The 16,831-nt window shown below is 41.4% G+C and overlaps 1 protein-coding gene across 2 annotated transcripts in view; it reads left to right on the top strand.

Moving 5' to 3' along the window:
* Positions 1-38: 38 nt before the first annotated feature.
* The window catches only part of CSNK2A2 (casein kinase 2 alpha 2), a 39,501-nt gene continuing 22,708 nt past the window's right edge, over positions 39-16,831 (top strand). For both annotated transcript variants that reach the window (XM_044922045.1, XM_044922046.1), the window contains exons 1-4: positions 39-166; positions 958-1,069; positions 10,683-10,784; positions 13,356-13,406. In XM_044922045.1, coding sequence (XP_044777980.1) covers positions 63-166; positions 958-1,069; positions 10,683-10,784; positions 13,356-13,406 — 369 coding nt within the window. In that variant the 5' untranslated portion in view covers positions 39-62. The remainder of the gene's footprint in view (positions 167-957; positions 1,070-10,682; positions 10,785-13,355; positions 13,407-16,831) is intronic.

Below are 16,831 nucleotides of genomic sequence, written 5' to 3'. Positions count from 1 at the left end.
CCCGCGCCCCCCGCCGCGCCGCCGCCCTCTGCGCCCCGCGGCGCCCCCCGGTCCCGCCCGCCATGCCCGGCCCGGCCGCGGGCAGCAGGGCCCGGGTCTACGCCGAGGTGAACAGCCTGAGGAGCCGCGAGTACTGGGACTATGAGGCTCACGTTCCGAGCTGGGGGTAAAGCCGCCGCCCCCACCCCGCCCGGCCGCCCCCCGGCGCAAACCGCACTGGCCCCCACCCCGCGCGGTCTGCCTCCCTAGCAGCCCCGCCGCTGGCCGGCGCTTTCTCGGGTCTGGGGTGGGGGAGGCAGAGGCCCCCCCCCCCCGCCGCTGCACATGTCCTCGTCTCCTTGCCCCCCTTCTCCCCGTCTTGCGCACCCCTCTCCCCCCCTTACGCCAAAGAATGCTTTCTTACTGAGAAGTGTAGGGTCCAGGGACCGGAGCTTAATGAAAATGAGAGAGCAGCCCTTCCTCCTTACACTTCTGGGTTTCTATTTGGGGTGGGCAGTCAGCAGCTGTCCTCTGGAGCTATTAAAATTCTCTGTCTTTTTAGTTTTTGAAATGAGGCTGGGTGGGAGGAAATCTCTTAAAGACATCCACATTCTCAAAGCAGGCGCTGTCTACCTTTGGGGTGTGAGGTATAAGGCAGTTGCTGTGGAGCCCCAGGCAGTGGGGCACCCTCTGAGCCTCCAGGATGGATGCTTTGCTCACCCTTCTAGATTGGCTCAGAGCCGTGCCTTCCTGCCTCTGCTCCCCAAGTTGTGATTGACCAATTAGGTTAGGAGCTGTGAGCAGAGTGAAAGGAGCCAAGTTTATGTTGTGGCTTTCATTTAGGGAATGAGTTGTGTCCTGACGTATAGACGTTTCCAATGCTTGATTAATGGAAGTGACTGGATGGGGGTGTAGAGTGGGCATAGGCTTGGTTAATCCCAAGTCCTGGCATTTATGTGTCACTCTTGCCTTTCACAGTAATCAAGATGATTACCAGCTGGTTCGAAAACTTGGTCGGGGAAAGTATAGTGAAGTATTTGAGGCCATTAACATCACCAACAATGAGAGAGTGGTTGTAAAAATTCTCAAGGTGAGTGCCTTATGAGTGGCATTAAAAATCTTGTGCATGGGTCCCGAGGTAAACTCGAGCCACATTGTAGAATGAGCAGTGCAAGCTCTCGTTTCACACATCTTCTGTCTGATGTCCCTTTGCTACTCCTCCCACCTGTTTTCCTTCTTCCTTTGAAGAAAGTATGTAGACCTGTTTCAAATCAAAGCATGATCGTTGAGGAACGTACTTGTCCTGAAATGTCATTGTGGGCTCCCAAAGTGAAAATTCCAAAGGAGTCCACTTGTTACAAAAAGAGATAGGGATTCATATGAAAGAAAAGTTTTTCCAGTGAAGATCCCATCAATTCAAGGGCTCCTTGAGCACGGAGTTTGTTACCCTTGGTGCTTAAAATGATTCCAGAAAGAAAGTTGGAAGAAATTAGGGCAGCTCCAAAGATGAGTTTGAAGCTTGGGTAGAAACACCTCAGTGGATGATCAGTTGATTCGTCTCCTTTGGCAGTAAAAGTGTGTCAGGTGGGGTTGGATATGGTGAACCAATAGTGCCCAGAAGGTTCATTGTTGCTTATCAAATAGTAAAAGCGAAATTGGGAACAGTAGAAGAGTACGCTTACAATCGCTAAAATTAATAGTTGAAACAAACAGTCTTTGTGTCTGGTTTAGTTGCGCTAAGTTTGATATTTTGTTGTCTCTTCGCTGAAGACAGGATCTTAATGAGCCTGAAGAGTTGGCTAAATTCTCCTTCAGGTAGCTGGTTGGATGGCTTTAATAATATTTTATAGGGTGTACTAAAAAAAAAGGGTAATTCTAGACTCCGTGAAGGGTCTTCATCATTGCCAGATCATTTAATGTGTGTGCATGTCATTCAGTGAAATATCGAAAAGACTAAAGAATGATTAATATAAGCACTTTTGCATATACAAGATTTCCAATGTGGCCATTTTGGAGAAGCTCCGTGAATAAGGATATGGAATTGGAAAGCTGTTTTTGTGTCTTAAGGATAGAGTTAGGGCAGCTGTGTCCCTGGTTAGTATGAGGGGTCAGGCTTACGCTGTCTGAAAATCAGTTTTCAGAAAAGTGATCAGCTCTGTTACTCAGTACCATCTGAGCCTAGTGATGCAGAAGCAGAGTTGCAGTAGACAGAAGTAGGCAAAGTTATCTGTGCCCTCAGAGGCACTGGGGGTGAGAAGTGAGGAATTGATACTGAAGATGTGGAGTTTGACTTTCCTCTTCCCCAAATGTGAATTGGACCTGAAAAGTCACATGGTCGTCTTTTTTTTTTTTCTTTACAAGCATAAATATTTAAAGAAATGTTCCCTTCAGGGAAGTCACCTGGGTAAGCCATATGATTTTTTCCTTTATACATAAGCATAAATGTTTTTAATGTAAGCTGCTTAAAATCTTTCTAGGAAGTGAGCAAGGCATAAATTGAACTTAGGAATATCCATATTCCACTGCTGTGCATTTGGAAGAATGATCTGCTGACTCCAGAACAATTTCAGAAAAATAACTAAACTTTTATGCAATAGCAACATTTTTAGAATACGTGTGTAACTTCCTGTGGTGTCTTTTGGAGGAATGGCCTTTAGGTATATATATAAGTGACAGCACATTCATGCAAGAGAACATCGAGTTGCTCTTTAGTCTTCCTTCTAGAGATCTTCATAGCATCCGTTCCTGGATAGTTTTCCCCCTAAAGATTCACAGGATATGTTTAGGGAACCCAACGTGGAAGCTAAAGGTTATTTTTACAGACAAGAAACCTAGGCACAGGAAAACTTACCTGATACCACTATGTAGAAATGACCCTTAGCCAGAACTGTTTCCTACGTCTTCCTCTCTTTCCTCATTTTAGCATGGGTTTGTAAGATCTTCAGGATAAGTTCCCGTGTTCTGGAATAAGACTTGGGAGGCCCCTTGGATGCTCTAGTTAATGAAGTGTTCCTTGTATCTTTTCCATACAAGTTCTTTTCAGGGTACAGCCTGAACCAACTTCGTTGCCACTGGTGAAAACCACCCTCACTTCTTTTTTTTTTTCAAAGCCCTGTGGCATTTCTATCCAGATTTTGTTCTATCTGAAGGATGGGGTAAGAATCTACTAATGGTATTGTGGTTTTCTCGTTTTCACAGGCTGCATTAAATTGGATTAAAAGTATTGTTTGTTTGTTTGTTTTTAAAAAAGGACAGGGTCTTGATCCCAAGTTGTGCACCCCTATTCAGATAAGTTATGACTAATATCTGCTGTTATGGTGTTTGGTCATAGGACATTAGGTCCTTAACAGAGTACCAGCTGCTCATAATTTAGAGGAATTTAGAAAAAACTTCCTCTTCATAAAAGGCCTACTGTATTTCAACGGCAGGAAGGAACTTATGTATTCATGTACACACAGTGACCGAGATAGAAGGTATATTCCTTGAAGACAGGGCTGTCTTCCCTTTTGGTCGATAACATTTTCCTTCAGTTCTTTCCAGTATATGAGGATGGTCAGATGGTGAATGACCACAGAGGAATTCTATCACTTAATTTGTATCCATAGATTTTTTTTTTTAGTATTTTTTTTTGGTCAAAACATATTGGAGCTCTTAAGAGGTTTTAGGAATTTAGAAGTTGGTGAGCAAAATTTTACTGTCTATTTTGAAGTGAAATTCTGAAGTTGAAATTTTTAAAATGTTCCAGTCAATAGGAAGGTTATATCTTTTTTGGCCAAAATTGTTTTTTTTTTTTTTTTTTTTTTTTTTAAAGATTTTATTTATTTATTCATGAGAGACAGAGAGAGAGAGGCAGAGGGAGAAGCAGGCTCCCAAGGAGCAGAGAGCCCGATGTGGGACTCGATCCCAGGACCCTGGGATCATGACCTGAGCCGAAGGCAGACGCTTAACCATCTGAGCCACCCAGGCGCCCTGGCCAAAATTGTTTTGAGGAGAAAAAAAAAAGAGAGGGTTGATGGGAAGGGTTAACAGGAGGGCAGAAATCCACTTTAGTGCTGAAAGTTTCATCTTTTGATTCCGAACAATCCATTGCTCAGTTCCTTTGTAGTACCTCTTAGGAAGGTATACATAGAAATAAAAGCATTTGGCCATTTGGGACAACTTGTAGCATTTTGTGGACACCACCTATGTGTGGATTTCAGCTCTTCTTGGGATCCTTCAAGTGAAAACTACTATTTCCTAAATAGAATTAAGAGCACTACTGTTTTTAAATAAACGTGTACAGTGTTTTGAACCCATGCTGCCCTGACTTGGAAATTCTCATATAAGAGAATGAGTTGGTAGTCTGTTGATAGTCTTATTTCATAAAGAGTTGGGCAAATCCATTTTTCCCCCGGAGGTCAGTTCTCAAGATTAAAACAAGGAATGGTGGTAATACAAGTTACTTTTTAAGTGGGCTTAGCATATTTGTGGATGTTTCTAAAATGTGCGGTGAGGAGGTGGTGTTAAAAGAAGGATGGGAGGCCTGCCAGTGACCCGTCTTGTGGGGTTACTTCAGAGTGAGCAGGCGACTTCTAGGTTGTGTCAAAGTGATGTTCGCTCATGCTGGTGCAGGGCTTTCTCCTTTATTTCTGCTTTCTCCGGTGGTAGTTTTTTTTTTCCCCTCCAGGTACTTTGTTAGGCAAATGTACCAAGACATCATCTTCCTGAAGCAAGACATTAGTATTAATTTATCTGAAGTTTTTGTGATTTTTTTTTTTTTAGTTCCCACAAATGTCTTATGGTATAAAAGTAGTTAAAATGGTATTATGAAAGTGTTACTAACATCAAAAATAGTATAAATTTTTAAAATTATGTGTGAACTAGTCAGTGCTGTTTCTTTTTTCTTTTAAGATTTTATTTATTTGGGGCGCCTGGATGGCTCAGTCTTTAGGCATCTGCCTTCGGCTCAGGTCATGATCCCAGGGTTCTGGGATCGGGCCCCGCATCAGGCTCCCCCCTCAGCGAGGAGACTGCTTCTCCCTCTCCCTCTCCCTCTCCCTGCTGCTCCACCTACTTGTGCTTGCTCTCTGTCAAATAAATAAATAAAATATTTTTTAAAAAAACTTTTATTTGATAGAGAAGAGAGAGAGATCGCATGCGCGCGTGCAAGTGCAAGCAGGGTGAGGAGGGGCAGAGGGAGAGATAATATCAAGCAGACTCCTCACTGAGTGCAGAACCTGATGTGGAGCTCCATCTCAACGACCCTGAGATCATGACCTGAACTGAAACCTAGAGTCGGATACCCGACCAACTGAGCCACCCAGGCGCCTTAGTCATTGCTGTTTCCAATATTGTGGTTGTGGGGTCTGAGCTTGAGAGAGTGGTGAAACAGAATCATGAAATAAGGGAGCAGAGAAACCTTAAAACCCAAACCCTTTTTACAGATAAACTGAGACCCAGAGCATGCAGTTTGCTCAGAGTCACATGGTTAGGGGGTGGAAGCCCTAGGGTCCTGGTCCTCTGCCCCTATCATGGATCTTGTAGATGTGAGAAGCAGTTTGGACATTTGCTGGGTATTTGGCTTCTTGAGGTGTTGAACTGTACTGGAAAGATGGATAAACACTCACTAGAAGTCAAATGAATTTGTTTCTAATGGTTTTGGGGATTGGGATTCTTCTGGAAGGAAATGCTTGACTTGGACAGGTACTAGATGGAGTGCGGAACAGATGAATACCCAGAGAACTATAGGGACCCAGCCAGGGACTCTCTGGTTTGGGTCTGCAGCAGCGTGGTGAATGCATAAGTGAAATGTTATTTTGCTCTCTTGGTTTGAAGCCACAATAACCAGTGTGTTTATACTTTTTTAACCCATACAGTTCCCTCATCATGATGACTTGCCAAATTTGGGTGCTAACAGCTTTATCCCTCTAATATATTAGGGTTGGAGAGTGAGCCATTTGTAAAAAGACTGTCTTGACATAGAGGACCCATTTTCATGTGTACAGTGTGGCTGTAGATAGTTTCTAGAGCCTGATTTTAGCATCTGCCCCCTCATGATGAGGGCAGTATAGTGTAAAGAAGTGCTGTAAATGGAGGGCAGGGGACTTGGGTTCTAGAACCAGCATCCTCATTTATACCCAGTTGACTCTTCGTATCAATAAAATGGAAATATGTTTCTTGTGGAACTCACAGGTTGTTGGGAGAATTAAATAAGATCTGGAGAGATGGGGAGGTAGATGACGGTGTTTGAGTCATCTACACAGGGCTCCTTTCCAGAAAGTGGCCCTGGAAGTAGACTGCCTGCGATCAGATGGGCATTCCCAACACTCTGCAGCTCTGTGACCTTGAGCAGTTATTTAAACTCTGCCTCAGCGTCCTCATGTAAAAGTGCACCAATAGTAACTCTTAAAATACGATTAAAAGTGGATTAAATGTGCTTAAAACAGTGCCTGGCACTTAGAAAGCAATAAGGTATGGTTCTAATAACAATATTTCAGTTGGGCCATGTGAATGATTTCAGAGGGCAAAACCAGTAGTAGAAAGGACTGTACCACTCTCTTGATGAGATTCAAAAGGCCTGCTGTATGCCTTGCTTTTTTAAATTAAAACACACCCACCCCCCTGACAATAAACAGTCTCAAGGAGTCGCTAACGTAACTGGAAAGATGGGACTTTAAAGATTAAGGGAAGAGTTGCTGTGAACAATTAATATTGCTAAGATAATGTTTATATTTGGGTCAGTTGCAGTGGATTTGAGAGATGCTCCCAAGGTAGTAAAATAAATGCTGTCATCGAGGCTGAACTTTTCTTCCTTACTCTGTCCTTCATCCCTGGCAACCAGTGTTCATTGTGATTGTTTACTGCAGGTGACGAAACTAATCTCTCTGTGGTCACCGTGCACTGGAATAAAAGTGATTCCAGATTTGGAAGTTCTACGCCACCCTCCTGCCTGTCCTGAATTTATTAATTCAGTTGTGCTTAGAAAGAAATGAAAATGGGACTTTGCCTGTTAACATTTGCTGGGACTTATTGAGGTCCTAATTCTTATGCCCTTTGTATATGTTAGTTCACAAATTCAATCACAATCAAATGCTAGTAGTTGAAATCATTCTCAGATCTAGCTTCTTAAAAATCAGCCTTAAGTAAATAGGACCGATCACTGACTTCATTAACTAAGCAGCCCATCACTAAGTTTCTCTTTTAAGTTTTTCAATGTTGGTCAATAGGGAGAGAGAAGTAGTATCTTAACTCTTGGATTATGTTGAACAAGGTTGTCCTGAATAGCTGGGACTCTCCACCATGTGGGCTGAAACCTTTGGGAAAGTTCCTTCCTTCCATCCGCTCACTTTTCCTCTCTTTCTTTCTCTTTCCCTCTTTCTTGTTTTTTCCTTCCCTCCCTCCCTTTCCTTCCTCTCCTAAGCTCATGCACAGAAAATTTCAAATTGAGTTTTTTCCTTTTAAACATTCTCTCTAGGTGTGTGCCAGAATTCATTTATTACTGAAACTTGATTTAATACTTTAATTTCTTTTTCTTTTTTTAGCGTTTTGTCATTTTGCTCTACTAGACTTTGAGTAGAAAAGAATATTGGGAAACAGCTGAACTGACTCATTTTGAATCTTTTTTTTTTAAAGATTTTATTTGTTTATTTGACAGAGAGAGACACAGCGAGAGAGGGAACACAAGCAGGGGGAGTGGGAGAGGGAGAAGCAGGCCTCCCGCGGAGCAGGGAGCCCGATGCGGGGCTCGATCCCAGGACCCTGGGGTGATGACCTGAGCTGAAGGCAGACGCTTAACGACTGAGCCACCCAGGCGCCGCCATTTTGAATCTTTTAAACAGATATTCTCTGAATTGAAATAAATGAACCTTAACTGGGAGAGACTTTGTGTAGCAGGATGAAATGATGAGACTGTGATGGAAGTGTGTATTTTCTCTGTGTAGCTGCAGGTGGATGAATGCAAACGCTGGGCTACAGGCTCAAAGCATTCTTATTTTCATAAAATCCTTGATCTGTTTTCCATAGGATGTGAAGGGTCTTCCTTTATGAATTCTAACCTTTTCTCTTAATTCTGTTTACAGCATTAAAATGATCACTTTCATTCCCAGGGAGCTCATTGGTTTTTTAGCTTCTAGAGCATCTCCCAGGTTCGGAAGAATAAGCTTGAGGCTAAAGGGAGTTCCCTGTGGTCTGGTTCCTGTAGAGAATAGACGTCCATGCTTTGGAGGAGTATCCTGGGCTGTAGGTCACTTTCTTTTTTATAATCTCTTGGTCTTTTGTCAGGATGTGAGGACTCCAGGTGCTGTGTGAGTCCATTGTGCCACTTGAGAATTGCCCTGCTGTCCCCAGTCTCTAGGTGAGGAAGTTGTTGGACAGGTGACAGTTGGGTAGCAAAATACGCTCCCTTGCTCCCTAAATTACCTGAGGACATAATGAGAGATACCTTAATCTCAGTGGCATTGTCCAGGAACCGTGTGCCTGCCTGACTTGTTGCTGACTAACAAGAGGGCAAAGCAAGACTTTATACGGGGCGTTGTCATAAAGGCAACTTACTTAGTGGGTTAACCCTGTACTAATTCACCATTAGGGGGAGAGCAAGGTTTTCGGTGTATACAGATCTCTGGCTCTGGTGTATTTTTTCCTCTGTGACCACTCTCACAGATCTGTAACTGCTTTCCAACTCTAGAATTTTCTTACATTGAATATACTGGTAGCATTGGCTGAATTTATAGATACAATAGCCAGCTTTTATTCTTCTTTTAACTTTTTGACATAACTTTAGACTTAAAAGTTACAAGAATCCCCATATATCTTTCACCCAGATTTCTCAGATGTTAACATTTGCTTTATGCCTTCTCTCTGTCATATATAAACACACGTATATGTGTGTATAAACGTATGTAATTATGTAAATCACAGTGCTCCTTACTGTAGTATTTCCTAAAAACAAGGACAATTCTTATGTAACCCCACAGTGCCATGATCAAAAATCAGAAACTAACATTGGTACAATGCTGTTAGCTAATCTATGGCCCCTGTTCTCATTTGCCAATTGTCTATATAATGTTTTTATAGTAAAAGAAAATCCCAGGTCATGTGTTACATTCAGTTGTCATATCTTTTTAATCTGGAACAGTTGTTCATTCTGTTTCCTGACATTGACATTTTTGAAGCTTACTTATTCTGTAGTGTGTCCTTCTCTGGCTGTTTTTTTGATCAAGTTATACTTCATGTTTGAGTGCTTTATTTCCCCCAAAGTCTTAAGCTCCCTAATTATGAAAAAAGGAATGAGTACGATTCCTAAGTGGAAGTGGGAGAGAGAGACAGTAGCCAGATCTACTCTCCCGGGAACCCTGACAAAACAGAGTGGACATGAGTGTGGCAGCTGGCTTGGAAGAATGCAGCTAGATTCCAGCCTGTCAGTCAAGCACCCTGTTAGAGGTGATGCAGGTGCTCTGTGTTTCATAATCTCCCTCTGTTTTGTTATGTGTTCAAAGCTGTAGCTTAGTGACCAACAAAAGATGACAGTGTCTTTGGCATGTATATATCTCTCCCCTCCCACCACCACACACACGGAGGCTTTTAAAATCTTATTTCATTGAAAACCCATTGGACTCTCTTTGCCTGTGCTAGCAGAACTGTGTCTAGTGTCTTGGTGAAAGAATACTCCTTTTCCTTAGTCCTCTTTCTGTCATAGCCACACTTGGGAAATGAGAGCACCGTGGCCAAGAGGGAGGCCTACAGCATCACTGTCTAGATCGGAATCCTGCCCCCACCCTTCACTGTCAGCTGTGGGACCTCGGGCAAAGGGTTCAACTGGGCTGAGTCTACTACCTAGGAATTGTGTGGTTTGTCACTAACTAAAAACGAGAAAATAATAAAGTTCCCATTTATTGAGTGCTTACTACATGCCAGTCAAGTGTTCTAAGTACTTTATAAAATGTAATTGATTGTGATGTGTCTCTTGTTCCAGAACTACTTACATTCTTCAAATTCTTTAAGACAAGAAATAACACGTGTAATGCTAGTATTTCTGATGCAATCTTTAATTTTTCTATCCAGCAGATGGACAGGTTAGCAAGTAGCAGAGGTTTCCAATCAGTACTGGATCAGAGATCCGTTTTCTCCTTTGCTGATCCATCATCTCTTTCTTTAGGAGTGGTATGTGTTGGGTAGTTTTAGTGGCTCTGGGCTGATTTCAGATTCTAGATGTTGAGGAAATGGGAGTGGCAACAGGAAATGGGAGCCAGCAGCTGGGAAACAAGTTTGTAACTTGATGTCAGTGAACTGGTCTTCGCTCCTGGAAGACAAAATTACATGTAACTCATTGGAAGAGCAGGTGTCTCACCATTTTGTTTCATTTTTTTCCGTTTGCAAGTGCATGATAATACAGCTGTTCAGAGCTATAACGCGCATTCCATTTGGCAGTTATCTAGAAAGCATTTTATTTTTAAAGTATGACATGGGTGTTCAAAATTTGTAAGTGCCCTAAATGTAACTACCTAAAGATCTGACACATATGCTATATGAGTCTGTATTTAACTTAATCTTAAACGTTCTCAAGGGCAGGCCCCACTTTTATCTTGATTTCTTTTTTCTAATTTAGACACTCTCTTGACATGTGTACAAGATAGCGCAATAGCCACTCGATTAGCTGACGTCGTTGTAAGGTTTTATTTATTAACTTCAAAAGGAATCTCACTTCTGATTACTCTTGTGTATTTAAGCCAGTGAAGAAAAAGAAGATAAAACGAGAGGTTAAGATTCTGGAGAACCTTCGTGGTGGAACAAATATCATTAAGCTGATCGACACTGTGAAGGACCCTGTGGTAGGTGCCTGATGGTTGGGGGAGAAGGAGAAAGTGAGTGCGTGCGTGCCTGTGTGTGTGACACAGAATGTCAAAATAATGAGAAACATTACATAGTGGGAATGACTGTGTTCATCTTTACTACTGAGTAGTTTTGAAAACTAGAAAAAAATCATGGTGGCCCAAAATGAAGTAGCCACCACCACTTTTATGGAACCTAAAAGTGTGTATAGAAAAATCCCTATCCCAAGTTTATTACCTCGTTCTGATTCAGCCCACAAATGTTCGCTGAATGTCTTCTTTAAGCCCTTACTTTTCTTCCAGTTTTGAAAGCTTATTCCCACCAATTAGCCTTATTTTGCTTCACTTAAGTAAGCCTGACATCTGAAAGTCTGGGCTTACAGAAGGAAATACCAAATATCTCCACGTGGACACCTGGCATAGAGATCACAGCCCACAGACCCTTTGAGGACGGCATCTTGCTGTTTCTCATCCTAGGCCTTAATTCACTGTCTATCCCAGGGGCTCACATTGTATATGCTGATACAACTAAACTATTTTTGTTAAAAATGCTTACTTTGTAGCCATTTTAGATGTGCTCTTTAATTTTGTTTTCTCTTCTTGGGGAGTAAACTTAAGTTTATGATTAGTTACAGTTTTTACGTACCACCTCCCATCCCATTTCTGTTCTTCCTCTGTTCTACCTCACCTATTTTCCTATCTTCCCATGCCAGTGTTTCGTGTAAGAGGTAGGTCTTCGCTTCTGTCTGCTGCAGACATCATAAAGAAACAATGTGCTAGCGAACATGCATTGACCTCTTACTCTGTGCTGGCACTGTTCTGGACCTCACACAGTCCTCAGCAATCCACTGGAGTAGGTGCTGTTACTGGCCACATTGTTACATTGTACAGATAGGACAACTGAAGGCTAGGGAGGTTCAGTAATGTGCTCAAGATTACACAGGATCATTAAGCTGAAGAATAAGGAAAATTTTGCCTTTGGGACCCTAAAAAGACCGAGAAGAATGGTTGTATGCTAGATTCTAGGTAATTGGCATTAAAAAGATATCCCGCCTGAGGAGCTCAGATCGATTTTAGAATGACTAACTCCGGACTCCATCATCTGTGAAAACGGCCTGCAGTGTGAGCCAGCACATATTACTGGTGTAGCAGCGGCCTCTGCATTTTGGCTTTTTTTTTTAAGTTAATAGAACTTAGTGATACTTGTCTTACTGATACTGTAATGTGTTGCTTAAGGCATGTGTGTGTTTTATATAAAATGGAACACAAGTAAATTAAAATTGGATGCAAACCAAGGGGCGAGCCCTCCTCCTCTAACTTGTAGGGAGATGGGCTCACTCCCAGGCAGTAGAGAGATCTGGTGGTCTTGACGAAGCCCCGTCCCCTTCGGGCTAGTGAGGAACCCTTTGACCAGCGCTGCTGGGACTGCTGCTCGTTCTGACAAAGCCCCGTGTGCACATACTGTACCCTGTTTCCTAGGTAACTTTCACCTGCTTCCTTGAGCAAAACTTCCCAGCCATAAAGATTTCCAAGGTGATTTTCTTTCTATAACCCTTTAAGCCCCTGCTTTTCTCTTAATTTTGAAAGCTTATTACTGCTAATGAGCATTATTTTACCTTACTTAAGTAAATCTGACGTTTGAAAAATTTATACAAGGAAATATTAGACATTTGGTACTCATTGCATTAAATGAGTATGATTTTGGGGGTTGGTGGGGAGACACATCTACCTTGTAAATTGAGACATTCTCTAGTGGTCTCTAGCCAAGGCAGTAATTTCACATTATAGCCTCCTGATAATCATAGATATTTTCCTTTTGGATCCTGAAAAGGCCTATGATAGATTCCCAAGACGTATGATAATTCTGTAAAATGCATCTGGCTCGCTAAACCAAGATGAAAACATGTCACTACTTTTGTGGTTGGCAGACTGGAACACTGCAGAGTATAATTCTTCACATAATGTGCCAGGCCCACTGACAGGTTGGTCAGAGAATACATCTCCTTTAAAAAAAAAAAAAAAAGAAGAAGAACCTTATGAAAAATGTCAACCATTTACAAAAGTAAAGTGAATAAGATAATGAACCTCCCTGGACACATCACTCAACTTTAGCAGTGCCGCAACTTTAGCAGTGGCCAACTTTGTTTCATCCCCCTGCCACCCACTTTCCCACCACCCACCATCCCCACTTACTTCGAAGCAAATTCCAGACACATAGTCTCAAGAGAATACTTTTTTTTTTTTTTTAAAGATTTTATTTATTTGAGACAGAATGAGAGACAGAGAGCATGAGAGGGAGGAGGGTCAGAGGGAGAAGCAGACTCCCTGCCGAGCAGGGAGCCCGATGCGGGACTCGATCCCGGGACTCCAGATCATGACCTGAGCCGAAGGCAGTCGCTTAACCAACTGAGCCACCCAGGCGCCCCTCAAGAGAATACTTTCTTAATAGGCTCTCCCTGATGAGTGAATCCCGTTTTCATTTAAGTGGGATTTGGGGATGGATCGGTACAACAGAAACAAAGCATGTTTATTGTTTGAATACTTACAAGGCATTACTATTCTCTCTTGCAGTCAAAGACCCCAGCTTTGGTATTTGAATATATCAATAATACAGATTTTAAGGTGCGTATATGCTTTTTCTTTCTGGCATGGGGCTAATGGGGGATGGGCAGGTGGCGATAAGTACTGTGGATGCTCCAGAACAAAAGGGGGCCAGGAAAAGTCATTGGTGAGAGTGGGAAGTAACAAATCGGATTCCTTACCGCGTGAGTATAGGATGCAGAAAGTGGGTAGGGTTCTTGTATTTGGTGAAATTACTCATCACCCTTTGCTTTGCTTACTCTGGGAATAACTGCTGGGCTGGGTCTAAGCTAATGCCTCATCTATAACACTCCTGTTTTAGAGAGCATTGTTTTAAGTAGATATTTGATTTGCATAGGAGTCTTCCCTTGTTGATAGGAAGTGGTAAACGGATACAGGGCTCATGTGAAAAGAAGCAGGACATGGGATTCAAGCTGTCAGAGTGTGTGTGTTCACGAACACTGTATACATAGCAAATGACACAGAAAAGGTAGTTAAGTGTCGCTGTGCTTTAGAAAAGCCCTATCCTGGGTTATTTACGTTTCTTATAATGAATGTTAATTTAGACTTAAAGTGTTCTTCTAAAAGCATGGTTTTAAGCTGGTTTTTTCATGAGTTTTTTTTATTAATCGTTCAGACACTACAACCTTAACTTCTGGTAAGGTTTTTGGGGCAAGTTATTCTGGACATGGTAGAGTGTAATATGAAAACCAATATAAGAACAAAATAGTGGTGTTGATTTTGAGGGGTGTTTGGAGAACTTTTAGATGATTATAACACTCTGTCAATGAATCAAAGACTTGTGATTTTGTTGTGATGGAAGTTAGGGCCAAAACCACATCAGCAGTTGAAAAATGCTGGTATCAGGAGTGAAGCTAGTGGGTGAAAATAAAAGAGCTTTATCTCACATTTAATTTTTCTTAGGTAATCACTCTAAAACAACTCTAAAATAGGGTTGATTAGTGGAAAATAAATAAACGGGACTATAATTTATGAAACAATAAGCAAGTTTTATATACAGTGTAGCTTTTCCATGTGTAACAAGTTTCCTTGTTAGTCTGACTCCTTACAGGTGAAGTCAACAGTGAGCTCTTAACAGTAAGATGTAAATGTTTTCATCAGCCTGACGGTGCTTAGCCAGTAGAGTTTTTTGTGATAACACATGGTTGATCCCAGTTTTGCCGTAAATGACCCAAGTTTATCAAGGTGTGTGCATTTCTTAGTGAAACCGAACATTTTCCTGAATACCAAAGTTTAAAAGCTGGTCTTAATGAAACTTCATATGAAATGCCTAAATTTTACATGCTACTGCTTCCTTAATGAGTTTTTACCAGTTGTCTGGCCACACATATAAAATTTTCACTTTAGCATTTTGTGTTTCTTAAATTGACAGCTGCCCTGTGGATTTAACAGCATGCAGAAGATGGGTTAGCAGAAATTTTTAACTCCTTGGAGAAATCTTACTTCTTTTGCATCTTAACTCTCAAAGGGGATGGTTTAATGGCACACATTCTCTAGGAGCTTCCTTTAAAGACATCATGGAAAATTCATGTTTTTTGAGGCTCTCATATCTGAAAACATTTTTATTTTATCTTCCTAATTAATGGGCTTGCCATGGCATAGAATTCTGGGTTGTAACTAATAATTTTCTCAGAATTTTGAAGAGCTTTTTCCATTATCACCACTGAAGCCATTCTGGTTTCACCTTATGTGATCTGGTTTGGGTTTTGGTTTTTTCTTTGGAAAGCTTTTAGAATTTTCTCTTCAGTCGCAGTCTGTGAAATTTCACAATGATGTTCCTTCGAATGGATCACTTTTATCTTTTGTTCTGGACACTTGCTGGGCTTTTTCAATCTAGAAACTCATGTCCTTCCGTTTTAGAACAGTATTTTTAACATTCTTTGATTTTCTTCCGTTTCTTCTTTGTTCTCACTTTCTAGAACTCATTCAAATGTTAGACTTCATCTCTTAGCTCTATTCTGTTCTCAGAACTTTTAAAAGTAGTATCCTGTTCTTTTATGTAATATCTTCTATTCTCTCACTGAGAATGTGTGGGTTTTCTCTTCTCCCCCCCCCCTTGATGTTTTCTTCTTGTGCTGTTTTCTCAGTTTTTCTTTCAAATTCTTTTTTGTGTGTGTGTTCTTCTTTTTGTCTCTGTTGCAATTGTCTGAAATGTCATGGTTTTTGACTGTCTCCTCTTAGGAGTTATGAAATTACTGATGACTGCTTATCAGCTCCTTTCTGGAGGATGTGAGCCTGGCTGTGAGCCTCCCGGCCTCCAGCGGAGGAGCCCCGTGAGGAATGTTAACGTGCACTTTCACGTAATTCCCCATTTCCATTGTGGTGTTTTAAACTTGTTTTCTTGTTTTCAGCTGAATCTGTTGACTCTCTTTCATTGATACCTGGGGTCACCGATTCCTGAGCCTTTCGGTAGTTCTTCCACGTGCAGTTGTCTGCTTCTGGACCCCCTCTGCTCTTGGCAGAATTTGGTCTGCTATGTCAGTTGGACATTTTTATCTTGCTTCAAGATGTTGTCATCTCTTCCATTCGGTTAGTTATTGGGAGTGAATCCCCCAAACCCCACTCCTTTTACTGTTACTTTAGAGGAGCGTCAAGAAGAAGCAGGGTAGGATGTGTTTGGTCTGCGGTATCACACCGGAGGGCCCCCGTGAGTGGTCAAGCAAGCCCTGCCATTTTAGTCAACTTACAAGATTGTTAAATATTAGGTAGCCGATGTGTGTTTTGGAAGAGCAAATCATGACAAGATGGTCATTTTCTGCTCCAGGTAGTATGACAGGCCGCAGATAGGGAAGTCAGCTAGTTTAATGTCCTCATGCCCTTCAGGCTTTTTATTTTGTCCTGTGTCTATCTTATTAGAAAAGCTTGTTTTTATTTTTTTCATTTTACTGTTAAGTGTATCAGGAGCTGGATTTAAGGTATCGCTCAGAGGAGGTTTGTCCCAGGTTTAGTATCGGAGGTGAATCAGCAGTGATACAGCCCGCAGCCTGTTCTTTTCAGAATTTTTTATGGATGTAATTGATCATAAATTTTTATCCATAATTTCCTTTTATTGTAGATTCCTGATTATCCTAATTTCATAAAATAAGTTGGGGAGCTCTTCCTTTCTAGTCTCTGAAAGTTTATATGAAATAGGGATTATCTACTTGTCTTTTGGGAGAGAAGGGAGACTTTGGACTATACTTGCCTTTTCAGAATGTACATACATCTAAATGAAAGGCTTCTCCTGGTTTTTTGTCTCTTCGTGAGTTTGTTTGAATGATAGCGATTTCTAAGGTCCACTTTCAATTTTATTTACATAAAGTTAATAGAATTCTCTTAGGGCTTAAAGGCTTTAATGTGTTTATAATTATGTTTTCATTTACATTTTCAACAGTATTTGGGCTTTTTTCTCTTTTCAAAAAATTACCAGTATTGCTAGAGATCTCTTTTACTAATACTTTCAAAGA

This window comes from Neomonachus schauinslandi, chromosome 16 (assembly GCF_002201575.2).
Source record: "Neomonachus schauinslandi chromosome 16, ASM220157v2, whole genome shotgun sequence".
NCBI classification, from domain to species: Eukaryota; Metazoa; Chordata; class Mammalia; order Carnivora; family Phocidae; genus Neomonachus; species Neomonachus schauinslandi.
This window is presented reverse-complemented; position numbering and strand designations above follow the sequence as displayed.